We start from the raw sequence: 15,801 nt of genomic DNA on the forward strand, positions 1-15,801 counted from the left end.
CATTTTCAAGACATTGAGCTTGAAAACAGTGCTTTATCCAAAAATAACAAAAATTGTTATTTCATTGTCTACCTGAAATACATAGTTACATGAAATACATATGAGTATACTCAATAATATTCAGTCATAGAGACAGAAGTGCTTAACCAAAGCAAACACCAAAGTAAAAACTTAGAAGGTGTTTGAAACCTAACTTCTTGACTTTTCTGCAACCAGATGTGAGAATGCTTGCTTCTCTACCCACCACCAAACCTTGAATTTTGTCAAATATTTAAACTCCTGGCTAATTATTAAGAAATGGCAGTTACATTAATATTTTGACATGCATTTAATTTAATTTTGAATAAACTTAAGAATCTTTACCTACGAGGACACAGGTCCTCACCACATTCTCGGTCATATTCACTCTCATTTCTGTGTGGAGGATCATGACACACTGCCCTCATTCTGGTTGCCTTTTTCACTTGATATTTTTCATTTATTTCCTCTACTGAGGATCAGACAGAATCTGCTCCAGAGTATCCATGACTTTTTTAATTTCTCCAAGTCACACAGTAAGTGTCTTAAACCTGCATCCTCTGCCCCATTTTGTCACCTTGTCATCACAATGTAGAGAAAAGAGAAATGTTTATCTCTAGTCCTGAAATATGTATATGGGCATTTAATGTAATCATATATTTAATATTAATATATATTAAGGAATATCCAAATCATGGATACTACCATCACTTAATAATTTCTTCACATTTAATATCCCAAAAACCTTTAGTTTAGAGTCATCTCAAAGATATGCCAACAAAATTATATTTTTAAAATATAACGAATATGTTATCAAAGTAAGTAAAAGAGTTAATTATTTTAGTATATTTTAACAATGATCTATGTGAGGAATATTAATTGCATTTATTTGACCTGGAAGAAGCATGACTTTTTTTATATTTTGAAATTATAATTACTTCACTTTCCTCCCTCTGATTCCATGTATTTCCCCCCTGCTTTGTTTCAAGCTCCCGACATCTTTTTCTTTCATTGTTTCTACATAAATAAATATATATATATATATATATATATATATATGTTCATAAATACATAAGTACAATCCACTCAGTCAATATATTGTTACTTGTATGTATTGTATGTACATGATTTCAGGGCTGACCACTTGGTACTGGGTCAACAACTGGGGACTTCTTCCATGGAGTAGACTATTTCTCTTGCTCTCAAAATTCTTCAGTAGATAAATAATTGCTATTTTACTTAAAATATCGCCAAAGGCATGTTAGTCTTTCATGTGACTTTGTCAGTTGAGCATTGCTTGTCCTAAACCAGTTTCTCATCGCTCTCCTGTTTCAGATGACATGAGGGTTGTCACAGCCAACAGAAGCAATGAGTGAAGCAAACCGCTCTGTGATATCTGAGTTTGTCTTCCTGGGACTCTCCAACTCATGGACAACCCAGCTCTTCCTCTTCCTCTTTTCCTGTATGTTCTACGTGGCAAGTCTGTTGGGGAATTTTCTCATTGTGCTAACAGTGACTTCAGACCCCCATTTACAGTCCCCTATGTACTTCCTCTTAGCTAATCTTTCCTTTCTCGACTTGATATTTAGCTCCTCCACAGCACCAAAAATGATTTACGACCTTTTCAGAAGGCACAAAACCATCTCTTTTGGGGGCTGTATCACTCAGATCTTCCTAATCCATGCAGTTGGAGGCACTGAGATGGTGCTGCTCATAGCCATGGCTTTTGACCGATATGTTGCCATATGTAAACCTCTGCACTACTTGACTATCATGAGTCCAAAAAAGTGCATTTTGGTTTTAGTTGCTTCCTGGATTATTGGCTTCATCCACTCAGTGACTCAGTTGATTTTTGTCATAGACTTACCCTTCTGTGGCCCTAATGAACTAGACAGCTTTTTCTGTGACCTCCCTCGGTTTATTAAACTGGCTTGTATGGACACATACACCTTGGGGTTCATGGTTACTGCCAATAGTGGGTTCATTTCTGTGGCCTCCTTTTTAATTCTGATCATCTCTTACATATTTATTTTGATGACCGTTCAAAAGAAATCTTTGGGTAGTTTATCTAAGGCCCTCTCCACTCTGTCAGCTCATGTCATGGTGGTCATTTTGTTCTTTGGACCATTAATCTTCTTCTACATGTGGCCATTTCCAACATCACATCTGGATAAGTTTCTTGCGCTCTTTGATGCAGTTATTACCCCTTTTCTAAACCCAGTGATCTATACACTTAGGAATAAAGAGATGAAGGTGGCAATGAGAAGACTATGCAGTCAGTTTATTAATTACAATAAAATTTCTTAATATAAAACACACAAATTATACTAGAATTTCATATGGATATTGCTACATTGACTGTGTTGTATTTATCCAGAATGTTTTTTGTACCAAAATTTGATATGCCTTCACTTGCTTTCCCCAAAAGTGAAATACCAACTAATACATAGTTTCTGTAAGAGACTTGATGGGCTTAAAAAGATGACTCAGTTGTTTAGATCAGTCAGTGTTTTTACATAGGACCAAGATTTGGTTTCCAGAACTCACATGGAGGCTCACAACTATCTGTAATTCCAGTATAAATAAATCAAATCGCCGCTTCTGGCCTATGATAGAGACCAACATGCATTAGTATACATTCATACTTGTAAACAATTCATTAATACACATAAAATAAAACTTTCTTAATAAAGATATACATACTAAAAAGCTAAAGTTTGTGCATGTCAGTCATCACCAAAGATGTTGCATGGGTATAATGATGAATGCAATAATGATAAACTTGTAAAAATCGGTATGTGATTTTTACCTATTTATCTTTCCAATCTTGAGATTGCTTTCAAATTTAATTCTTACTTATAGTGTCTACTACAACTTATTTTTCTTACTATTCTGATAATTTATTTTCTACCCCTTCAGTTTATCAATCATTTATTTACTAATCTGCTTCCTCAAAGACCAGTAAGACTGAAACTGCATCATTTTTTTTAAAGACAAACTTTAATATGAAGAACTGTTGACTCAATATAAAACTCCACTGAATGGCTTTCACGAGAAGCCATTGCTTCAGATGAGTTTCCAGTGGCACAGACCAGACCAAAGAGGGCTCAGTGCTAACGGAGCCTTTCATCTTCAAACTCCATTTCTAAACAGTTCAGTTTAAAAAAAACAAAACAAACAAAAGCAAGGAGATGGAAAGGAAAAATATGGAGCAAATGAAATGAAAAGCATCCTCTTTCCAAATTTGCCTTTTCCTTTGAGTCATATTTTATTCAGGATTTTTCTCCTCATGAAGCTAACGTTCTCCATTTAGATCAACAGATCACTCATTCAACTTCAAAGTGGGGTGCTACCAAATTCCAGAATCACAAATAAAAACCAATTATGTCTCTAATAAAATCCAAAAACATTTGTGATGTTTTTGTTTTTAACAGTGTTGAGCAAGTTATTTGAAAGAGACATAAATCTATGATCACAGAAGTAGCATTTTTCGAAAGGCTAAAAACAGAATGCATACATAGAGATAGCAAAATAAATAAAGAGAAAATATCAGAATTATTAAAATTTAAAGTAAATCAGCAGAATGATTAAAAGCTTGGAAGAAAGCTGGGCGGTATTGGCACATGTCTTTAATCCTAGTACTCAGGAGGCAAAGGCAAGCAGATCTCTGCGAGTTTGAGGCCAGCCTGGTCTAAAAGAGCTAGTTCCAGGACAGGCTCCAAAGCTACAGAAAGAAGAAGTTTGGAAGAAGGACAGGTGGATTGGGCAGTCTGATGATGCCAGTGTGCCAGTTTAAAGAAAGAGCTACAGGGCAGGACACAACCCTGAGTAGGAGGTACCATGCCTAGTACATGTCTGTGAGGAAGGTTTGACTACTCCTTTGGGATGGAATTAAGAAAACTGAGGTGACATACAGTTGTAATAGAACAGAGACTCTCAAACCGTGAATCGCAAACCCTACAGAGATCGCATATCAGATATTTCCATTACAATTCCTAACAGTAGCAAAATTACAGTTATGACGTAGTAATGAAATAATTCTATGGTTGTAAGTAACAACAACATAAGGAAGTATATTAAAGGGCCATGCCATTAGGAAGGTTGAGACCCTTTTAATAGAGTCTACAAGGAGGAACTGCCAAAAAAAAGGGGGGGGGAGTTGACAGACCCATCACCTGTTGTTATCACAGAAAAAAAAAAGAAAGCTCCTTCAAGTAGGAAGATTCTGCAAACTGTGCAGTTCCTTAGAAAAGTTAATCTATTTTGACAGATTGCTGGTCCTTTCCTGGCATTTGTCATTCGAGATCATGTTCCCTTAGTTGTCTGGTGTGCTTTCCAACTGCTTTTTCATTGACATGACCATGTATATTATTCTCCTTGTGTTTTTCATGTTAATTTGAATAGTGAATTTCAACAAACGTTCATGTTGGCTTTTTACTTGGATTTTACTGATATTCAGCTAGATGTTTCTTCCTTTGCTCATTCTGTTTTTAAGCCTTTTTTGGAAATTGTTTCAGATTCATCAGCACTCAAAGTTGGCACCAGAGTCTCCTTGTGACCTTTTACCCAAACTAAACTTAGATCCCCTGACATTAACATTATTCATATTTTCCAGTCACTGAGACATCAACATTATTCTAAACTCTACAGCTTATTCATATTTCACTCATCTTGGGGTTTTTTTCATTTATATCTATTTTTAGTCCATATTCAATTCTAGATACTCTGTTATGCTTAGCATCTCTTCTGAGTTTCACCTGACAGTATTTAATCTGACTCTTTCCATAGCTGTGAATTTTTAGAACATTTGGACATTTCAAACTTCATTGAAATACTTGAGTTTCTCTAAATTTTTTCATCATAAGTAGACTTGGGTTCTGGATTTTGCAAGGAAAACTAAGGGAAAAAACTATTTATTGGATAATATTTGAGTTCATAACAGCCATATGATGTCGTATTCATGCTAATCACATAAAAAGAATTTGGCCTAACAACCTTAAAGAGGAGAGGTGACTTCTTAGATATTATATGTCATCTGCATTCTTTCTTCCTATTTAGATCATCAATCTCTTCCCAACATGTCTATAAACTTGATGATGAATTATAATTTCTAAATATTGTCATTTGGATACTTTGAGTACAAGCAAAGGTTAATTTCAACTTCATCCCAATTTGATTGGATATTGAGGGGAAATGTATACATGGTGTCTATTTGTACTCTTGGCTCATTCTCTCACTATTAATGTAAACCTCTATCCAAACAGAACTTAGGCCTCCCTCCCTTTTATTACTCTAGTTATGCCTTTAGAATTTACATTTGTGTTTCAAGCCTATCAGTTGACTTACAAGTCTCACAGAGCTCACTGAATTATCTTGGCCGGAAAATATCTTACCAAGATCCTCATGTTCCTGTTTCACCTGGGGCCTTTAGGCTAATTACGTGTTAGTGGACATTTCAGTGTTTTGTCATGAAGCTTTAACATGCAACACTATATCTACATGAATAAATTAAAGACCTCAAATGTAGATCAAGAATCATAGAAAGAAATTTGCCTTTTTTCTCTGTAGTATAATTTCTAAAGTGGAAATTTACTCAATCATTTGGGTCAATCATTTTCTTAATTGTACTGGGTCAGAGGGCCAATGTCTCATGATGCTTAAAAATACACAACCATGAGAATTTTAGATTAGTATGACTGGCTAGACGCTGACTCCATGTGAACTAACAGAGGACAAAGTTAAAAAAAAAAAAGAAAAGAAAAGAAAAAGTAGATGCTATTCCAAAGAGTGAGAGAAAGAACTTCAGAACAAAGAAGTGAGAGGATGTCAAAAAAGGAAATGGAGAAAGATGAGCAACACACCCATGAGAAGTTAGCCAATACCCATACATTTTACGAAGAAATAATGTCCAAAATATATATAGACCCCACTAAACTAAGCAATTCAATCAATAAGTGGGACAAATAACACACAGTTCTCAGAAGATCAAGTACAAATAAATGGCCAATAAATGCTCTTTAAAAGTTCAACATCCTTAGATATTGGGGAAATACAAATTAAAACTGCATCCAGATTTCATCCCTCCCCAGTTATAATGGCTATCATTAGAAAAACAAACAAAAAATGCTGAGAAAGAGGTGTATAGATTGTTCTAGGAACTATGGCAGCTCCTCAGAACACTAGAAAGGCAAATACCCTATGACCCAGGTATGTCGCTTCTGAGTATATACACTCCAAAGACTATAGGACAAATCTCCATCAAGATGCCTTTCCATCATACATACTGCAATACTGTTTGTTCACAATAGTTTCATGTGCTGGTTAGTTGTCAACTTGACACAAGTCAGCATTACCTGGGAAGGCAGAACCTTAGTTGAGGAATTACCTCCATCAGATTGGCCTGTGGCCATGCCTGTGAAGCTTTTTCTTGATTAGTGATTGAGGTGGGACGGCCCAGACCACTGCAGGCGTGTCTTCCCTTGGCAGGTGATCCGCACTTATAAAAGAAAGCAAGCTGAGGAAGCTGTGGAGAGCAAGCCAGGAAGCAGCATTTCTCCATGGTCTCTGCTACAGTTCCTGCCTCCAACTTCTTGCCTTGACTTCCTGCCGTGGCTTTCCCCTATGATGAACTGTAACCTGTAAGCCAAAGAAAGTCTTTCTTCCTCCAAGCTGCTTTTGTTCAATGTTTTATCACAGCAACAGAACCCAAACTAGCACACTAAATTACAGAGCTGAGCCATGGTGTCTGTTAACAGGAAATAAAAAAGAATTTGAAAACGTGTACATATAGAGAGTGGACTTTTATTTAGCCATAAAGGAAAATAAAATTAGGCAATTTAGTGGGAAATAGATGTAACTGGCCATCATGATATTAAACAAAAAAGACAGAGAAGGACAAAAGACATATATCATGTTTTTGCTCTCATTTTCAAGTGATAGAGTTCTTTAAATACACATAAATCAATATACATGTGTATAAGCATCCATGTGGGTGCATGTGTGCAGATATGTCTGTGTGAACATGTGCATATATATGCAAATATGTCTGTATATGTGTGTACATGCATATATGTATGCATGTGTGTACCTGCTTATGTATGTCTGGTTGCACTGATACTGACTATGTATCAGTGTATATATATATATATATATGTGTGTGTGTGTGTGTGTGTGTGTGTGTGTGTGTATGTATATATGCACACACATATACAGACATATTTGCATGTATATATAAGAATTTATGCGTGTCTGTGTGTATGTACTTGTATGCAGGTGTGTGTGCGTTTCTGTGTATGCATGCATGTATGTATGTGCATGTACGCAAATATGTCTATGTGTGTTTTATAACTAGCAGTATTCAATTTCTGTGAGCCAAGAAAGAAACTACTCCAACTGTTCATCGTCATTCTTATCTTTTGGTTGGTTGACTGGTTGGTTGGCTTTTGGATTTTTGAGACAGTGTCTTGCTATGTAGCTCTGTCTGTACTGGAGCACATTCTGTAGACCTGCCTTGCCTCTAACTCACAGAGAATCTCCTGCCTTTGCCTCCTGAGTTCTGGGATTAAAGCCATGCCTCGCTACTGGCTTCTTTCTTATCATTTTTATGTTTCTGTTTTTGTCTTAGTGAATCCCTTTTTATTGCTATTTACTGTACATTTAGTAGTATTGTTACTTTGCTGTATTTTTTTAATTTTAGTTTTGCATATTATTCTCTACTCAAATTCCTGTCACAAAATACAAGAGAGCCGGGTTGGAAGGAAAGAAACTAACAGGAGAGGAAAGTGTGTGAGAACTATGGAGGTAACAAGGGTTGAATACAATCACAGTTTGTGATATAGTGATATAGTGTAAGAAATTGTCTATATGAGGAAGATGGTGGTAATGAGAGAATTACAGAATTTCGGAGTTACATAATACAACCTTGGAGTCTGCCAACAGATAAATGGATTTTAAAATAAAATTTGTTGTATATATTCAGAGTGAAGATTTATTGAGCTATAACGAAAAGTTAAATTGGCGGGTCCCGAGCAAGCAAAGGCTTCTGGGCTGAGCTCCAGACGGATGAAGAGCCGGGCGCTTTCCAGCAGATGCTCCCCAGCGCGGGCCTCAGGGCGGCCAGTCAGGCTGCCAGCGATTCCGGAGAAACAGCCAGGGCCCGGCCCGCATGCCCGGCCCTCGGCTGGGAGCACTGCCACCAGCCTTCGGGATGTCGGGCAGTCCGCGGAGGTGCGGCCACCAGCGGGATGTGATAGCATGTGACACTGGCCCCGGCGCTCTCCAGTCGGACTCCCGGCACCTGCACTGCCCACGCAGGATGAATGACGTGAATTTGAGCCCAGTGGGGATGGAACAACTGTCTTCATCCTCTGTGAGCAATGCCCTACCAGTCTCAGGAAGTCACCGGGATTTGACTGCCTCTCCCTCTCACTGTCGCCATCCCTGCTCCAGGTCTCCCAGTGGCAATTCCAAACCTGGGTCCCTCCCTGAGCTCTCTGCCTTCTGCCTTGTCTCTGATAATCCCCGTGGGCTTGGGCATTGGAGATCGAGGGGTGATGTGTGGGTTACCTGAAAGAAACTATACCCTACCTCCACAGCCTTACTCTCACCTACGGAGCAGTTACTTCAGAACTATTCTACCTGGCATTTTATCTTACATGGCTGACAGACCATCTCCTCAGTACATCCACCCCAACTCTATAAATGCTGATGGTAATACAGCGTTGTCTATCACCAACAGCCCTTCAGCACTAGATCCCGGACATCAGGTCAATGGAAATGTTAGATGAGAATTAGGTGCTGTTTCAATAGACTCTCGCTCTGTGAACGTACATGGTGCCCAAAGGCTTCATCCTAATGATGGCCATGACATGACACTGGAAACAACAATCGCTATGAAGAAGTTTCTAGGGTTAGCAGCCCAGTCTCGACAGATGGAATGGCAGAGGAGCTTACAGTGGATGGTGTTGCAGGAGATCATTCACAAATCCCCAATGGCTCCAGAAGTCATGAACCTCTCTCTGTGGATTCTGTAAGCAACAACCTGACAGCAGACACTGTAGGACACTGTAGGATTGTGATACCCATCCATGGGAGTGGTCTGGAGCTTCCTGTGGTCATGGAAACCGACCACATTGTAAATCAGAGCAATGGGATGTCTGACAGTGCTCTCAGTGACTCTATCCACACCATGAGTCACCAGCACCAACTCTGTAAACATGGACACAACCTAGGATCTGTTTCTCTCCGTGAAGTTGGTGTTAGCCTAGAGCCTGTGACTGTCTCTTCCATCATGCAGGACCTTGCTGTGGGGACAGGTCATGTAGATGAATACTCAGACAGCTTGGCTTTTGGGCCACCTTCGCTGCAAATGGAAGAATCCAATTCAAATAAAGAAAACATGGCAACCTTGTTTACAGTTTGGTGCACTCTCTGTGACTGAGCCTACCCTTCAGACTGCCCTGATCACCGGACCAGAGAATTTTGTTCCTGACACACCAATAGAAAGCAGAGCAAGGCTGTCACTCCCAAAGTAACTTGTTCTACGCACATCCACTGTGGGACAGAAGTAGGTATATGGACTGCAGAAATCATTCCTGTGAGAACTTGCTTCGGGATTCTAATTGGTCATCAGAGTCACTCCATGGAAACAGCAGAGTGGCCAGACAAGGCAGTACCATGTCTGGAAGACATACCACAATGGTGTCCTAGAATTCTGCATCATTACAACTGATGAAAATGAGTGTAACTGGATGGTGTTTGTGGGCAAAGCCAGGAACCGTGAAGAACAGAATTTGGTGGCTTATCCCTATGATGGAAAAATCTATTTCTTTGCCTCACAAGACATCCCTCCTGAAAATGAACTGCTTTTCTATTACAGCCGGGATTGTGCTCAACAGATTGGTGTTCCTGAACACCCAGATGTGCACCTCTATAACTGTGGCAAGGAGTGCAATTCCTATTCAGAGTTCAAAGCTCATCTGACCAGTCACATCCATAGCCATCTCCCTGGCAGGGCCACAGCAGCAACCACGGGCCAAGCCACAGCAAGGAAAGGAAGTAGAAGTGTTCCATGTGCCCCCAGGCTTTTAGCTCTCCTTCCAAACTCCACGTTCAGTTTATGAGTCATATGTGTGATTTTTGTAGCAAGGCTTTTAGGGATCCAAGCAACCTATGGACACACCTCAAAACACATACAGGTCATAAGGATTACGGGTGTACTTTGTGTGACAAGTCCTTGACCCAGAAGGCTCACCTAGAGTTACACATGGTCATGCACACGGGTGAAAAGAATCTCAAGTGTGATTACTGTGACAAGCTGTTTGTGCGGAGGCAGGACCTCAAGCAGTGTTTGCCCAACCACACACAAGAATCCCAGATCAAGTGTCCGAAGTGTGATAAACTGTTCTTAAGAACAAACCCCTTGAAGAAGCATCTTAATTCTCACGAAGGAAAACGAGGCTGTGCCTGTGAGAAATGTCCACAGGGCTATCTAACCAAGTACCATGTCACTCACCACCTGAAGACCTGCCAAGGGCCCACCTGAGTTCCTCAGCACAGGAGGAGGAGGAGGATTCTGAAGATGATCTCACAGACTCCATGTGAACAGAGCAGTGCTATTTACTCAGCAGACGAGCCTCTCTCCTCACATAAATAGAAGGAAACCTGCTCTGGGTGGACCATGCATCAGGAAAACACAAAACCAACACACTGCAGTGGTTTCTAATGTGGAATGCTTTCTGATCCTTCCAACCCACTGCCAAAAGTGGACTGAGTGGGGGTAACTAAAGCACTCAGTGGAGAATATCCAAAGGGATTCTTTAGGATGGACTGGGAGACAAGGCATGTGTCTGTCCTATTTTTAAGCAATGGGTGGCAAGGAAAGAGTCAGCTTTTGGTATCTGCTCTTTATTTGCATAGCAATTTGGGAGGTGCATTTAGCTTGAATCACAATGCCCTTCTGTCCATACCAATCAGATTTATCTCACATTGTTCCGTTCTTTTCCCTCCAGTCAAGGTGACTTGACCCCAGTCATCCTCACTGTTGACCACATATTATATACTATTGTAAGGTATGCATATCACAGACAGAATTGCAGCACAGCAGTGCAAGTGTTTGGTGACTGTAATTATATATATATATATATATATATATATATATATATATATATATATACTCCTGCCTGCCTTCTGGCCACTTGAGAGTTGAGATCCTGCTTCTCCATCTCAGCAGGTGTCGAGGGAGCAGGTGGAGAAGCAGTCAAGGGTCAGAGGACAGTGACTGGTAGAGGAAAAGGCCCAGAAAACTAAGACTTCAATGGAAGCCAAGATTAGCCTTCTGGTTATGTGTACATGCACGTCTTTATGGTCTAGCCATGTCTCTGACTTCAGGAAAGTCTTCTGTCATTCAGAGAGCACCTGGAATTAACAGGGTCCAAATAATGCCTGCTGCACTCGCCTGACAAGACTACAGGAGGAAGTAGGGAAATGACCTCTTATGTAGGTTTACTTTATGAACACCATTAAAATATTGCTGGCTGAAAGCAACATGCACTTCCAAATCCATTGGCGGGTTTCACAGTTCAGCCTTCCCAGTTGTCTTTCTTGCTAAAGGTCCTCATCAGCTAAGCGTAGAGGCTACCAAAGGATTTGGAAGATAGAGAAGGATATTAGTCACCATATGGGTCTGTTTTCAGATTCCTACAAGCAGGCATAGCCGCTTTTGGCTAGAAGCAGAAACATCCTGAAGTTGACAGGGTTGATGGAACATCCCTTCCTGCTCAAGGGTACAGCTTTGGCTCGAGTAAAGGAAGGACTCTGCTGGGAAGGTTTTGCTGCTAAAGTATTTATGGGATGAATGTATTTTGTTTAAATCTGTATTCCTTTGGGAAGAATTGAAATCAAAAATTTTTAGTGAACAAAAGAAAAGTTAAATTATGTAATTTACTGGGGAATGGATGCAACTAGGCATAATCATATTAAAGAGAAATGTCAGACACAGAAGGACAAAAGACAAATATTAATATCATGTGTTTTCTCTCATTTTCAGGTGATAGAGTTCTTTATATACACATAAACCAATATACCACAAGTGTGTGAGCATTTTGTGTACGCCTGTATGTACATGTGTGCACATAAATGTGCATTAGCTTATATGTGTGTGTATGTGAGTGTGTGCATGTGTGTGGTATGTGAGGCTATGTGCTTGTTTGTGTGTGTTCATGCATGTGTGGTATGCATGTGTTTGCAAATGTATGTGTGCATGCATATAAGGGATGTGCATCGATTTTTGCCTGTGTGTCTGAGCATTTGCTTGTGTGGTGTGTATGTGAGTTCATGCACGTGTGTGTGTGTATCTGTGTGTATGTTCATCCATGGAACTCCCCAGAATGTCAAAAATCTGCTTTCAAGAGGATGTTAATGAGAAATGGGCAGTGCCATCTCACTCCTAACAACTCTTAAGTCCAGTTAAGGGTTTGGGTGGACAATATTCCTGAATGGATGAGTCAGAGTGGAGAGAAATTCTACTTTGTTATGCTCTGGGACTTGTAAGGCAGTGGCCAGGAGTCATATTGAGAGAGAACCTATTGTTAAAAGCTGAGCTACCCTGAATGTTTGCACTGGAGTGTCAGGAAGTTTCCTGGTGTTTGTATTATTATTTGCATGTTTATAGTGGCTCTAAAGGAATAAATAGGGTAAGAAATTGGAGATGAGCAAGAGGGATAGATTTAATCAAAAGACTTGACATGCATGTAGGAAATTCTCAACAACAACAAAAAGCAAATTGGAGATAATCTGGGTAATCTGAAGGACAGGAAGTAATGTGCACCTATGGTGGAAGGCTACCAGTGTTTATATAAACAAAGTATACCAAATTGATACCTAGTAACATAGGGAAAGTGGGGGAAATGATTAAGGTAAGAGGGATAACATTTCATATATGTATCTGTACAAAACAATACTCATGTGTCATTATAACACGAAATAGTAGCACATATTTTAAAACACCAGCAAGTTCAACTGAGAAGGGCTTAAGAATGATAGACAAGCTAGAGCTAACGGGCCAATCAGCTTATAATTTATGAAAAAAATAATGGTAGACAAAATTAAAGATAATATGTGATTAAAAGAAGAGGACTTCTTTACAAATCATGCTCATAGCATGCAAGAATAAGAAATGTGATTTGCTGGATAGTTCACGACCAAAATAAATGATTGAAATGATAGATTGCTACATGGGTCATTACACAGTACAAAATATGTGAAGGCATTACATTCTACATATAATAATGTAAAATAATTATCTGTCAAAATAGACAGAAATAGTCCTGTTCCTCTTTTAGTATTTTACAATCAATAATGCATGCTCCATTATAACACACAATCAATAGAACATCCTGTTTTTATAGTTTTTCATTTTTGAGAGAGCATCCTGATTTTTTTACTTTTTTTTGAGATACTACAATTTTAATATCTCTCCCTCCTCTTTCCTCTCTCCCATATATCCCTCCCTACTCCCCTTCAAATTCATGTCCTTTATTTATCAATTGTTATCACATGCACATAAATGTGTGTATACATATATTATCCTAAAATATCACCTGCTCAGTCTATATAATGTTCCTTGTATGTTTTCAGGGCTGACAATGTGTGTTGCATAACCAATTGCTGTGCTCTTCTCCTGCTCTCAGCATTCCTTCATTGCCTGTAGATCTTTATATAGGGTTGAGGCCAATGGGCTTTCACAGTCTACATTGGCATGTCTATTGGTGTTGTCTTTGTTCAGCTCATGTTTGGGAAGCCGTGTTGCTGAGACTTTATGGGTGTATCTTCTGACATTACTAAGAGACACAATCTTAGAGAAAACACTCTGATCTGGCTCTTACTGTATCTCCACCCCCTTCTTCCACAATGTTCCCTGAGCCTTTAGTGCATGAGTGTTTTGCGGATGTAGCTCCTGGGTCTGAGCTCCACAACGCTATATTTTGATTGATTGTGGTTTTCCGCAGTAGCCTCCCACTGTTGCAAAAAAGAAAATGATTCGTTGATAAAGAATAAAGATTACACTTATCTATGAATATAAGGATAGATGTTTATAAAGTGTTGTTAGGGATTATGCTGATTTGGTAAAATATTGGCTATAGATTCTCCTCTAATAACCATGAGTTCAGTAGCTCTCAGTAGTTGCTAGGTTTCCAAAATCAGACATGATTTCCCTCTTGTTGAGCAGGTCTTATGTCCAACCAGAGATCTTTTGGTTACCACCTACGGCATGTGTGCTGCTACTTCTACATCCTTAGGGCTATTGTGTCATGCTGCTGGTTGATGCAGTTTGTAGACATCATAGTTTTTTAAACACCATTATAAATATGTTCCCTAGAGTCATATTTCTGCCTCCAAACAGAAGTTACAGTGAGGAACATTGAAGGCATTCAAACAATTAAATCCATTTGTTAAATGTAACAAATATGATCTGGATACCCCTAATAGCAGAACAAAGTTACTCTTCGAGACACAAATTGAGTTAGACAAAGCCTGTACTTATACACGTACCACAATGCATTAAACTCATAATTTATAAAAGTCATTTTAAGATAATTTAAAATAGTCTTGTAGTGATTTAACTTGCGTAGTTCATGAATATATAAAGAAAATTCTGTTTTCAAAGATGTTGACATCATTTCTAGGAATTTCTTGGGAACTGAATATTACAAGGTACCTAGAAATATTTGAATTCATCATAATAGGCTCTGAAGTGACAAACGAGAGAAGTTGATTCTCTTCAAATCCTGGAGTCATCTTGCCCTCCTGTGACCCATTATCAACTTTGCCCTTGTTGTCTTGTCCACAATGAATACACTGTAGAAGACAATTTCCTTGGCAAATTGACTAGTTTTGCAGAACCTCATCATTATAGCTTGATTTGGTCACTATCTTCCCTACAGTGAAGTATCTGAGTTTTCTTTTTATAAAAACATTTTGTATACCTCTGTGCTTGAAGTAATAGCCTGCGAATAGCCACAAAGGAGGGTGAAGCTTACAACAGGAAGACATTATGCTAAATAAGCTTCAGCAGCAAGGAAGACTTGGGTACCAGTTTATTTTCTGCCATCATTAATTAGGATTTGGCTAATCCTAATTTGAACAGGAAGAAATGGGTGGTAGGTGGAACGGTGATCAGAGCAGAAGAGAAACTGTGAATCTTTGTGAGGATAGAGATAATAAGGAATCTGCACAGACATCCCTAAGAGAAAAAAAACTTCATTTAAAGTGCGCTGCAGTGTGGTCCTTACCCTGGTTCAGTTCAGGACTGGACTAGGATGCAGGCTCATAACTGCACCTGTGGCTCTTTAGGGAAATAATTATCTCTGAAAATGAAGACAAGGATTCTTATCTTCTTTTAAACAAGCTTGTTGTTTTCTTTAAAGAGGAGCTAAGACATGGAGAGAAAATTCATACGTGACAAGTGCAGCTTAAAAGAGTAAAGATAAAGCCAGTGTCCTGTAAGAAATGCAGTGATACAGTGATTGAAAATGCGTGTAGACAGAAACTGTCAAAGATGCTAATTCACCCCAAGCCAAAGTTATGTAGCTGCAGCTGAACTTGCATGATGGAAGAAAGAAAAAGAACTAGAAAAGTAAACATGCAATGTTTAATTACCAACTTATCAATCTCTTAGTCATTTTTATTTTTAAAACATTTATCATAACTTTTCTGGGTTAACACAAGGAAAACTGGGGTCATTAGACAACAGCAACAAAGAAAGGGGGACAGAAAATGGACCTA

At 39.0% G+C, this 15,801-nt stretch overlaps 1 protein-coding gene and 1 pseudogene across 1 annotated transcript; both read left to right on the top strand.

Annotated features, from left to right (window-relative positions):
* Positions 1 to 1,386: 1,386 nt before the first annotated feature.
* Positions 1,387 to 2,325, top strand: LOC142845016 (olfactory receptor 4F6-like). The gene has a single exon (XM_075963780.1). The coding sequence runs from the start codon at positions 1,387 to 1,389 to the stop codon at positions 2,323 to 2,325; it is 939 nt and encodes a 312-aa protein (XP_075819895.1).
* A 6,007-nt stretch (positions 2,326 to 8,332) lies between these two features.
* LOC142845017 (PR domain zinc finger protein 4 pseudogene) lies at positions 8,333 to 10,672 on the top strand (annotated as a pseudogene).
* Positions 10,673 to 15,801: the final 5,129 nt, after the last annotated feature.

The sequence above is a fragment of the Microtus pennsylvanicus genome, chromosome 2 (genome assembly GCF_037038515.1).
Source record: "Microtus pennsylvanicus isolate mMicPen1 chromosome 2, mMicPen1.hap1, whole genome shotgun sequence".
In the NCBI taxonomy this organism is placed as follows: Eukaryota; Metazoa; Chordata; class Mammalia; order Rodentia; family Cricetidae; genus Microtus; species Microtus pennsylvanicus.

What these genes read in the sequence shown, in the direction of transcription:
- LOC142845016 (XM_075963780.1), top strand. Translation starts at nt 1,387, where the DNA reads ATGAGTGAAGCAAACCGCTCTGTGATATCTGAGTTTGTCTTCCTGGGA.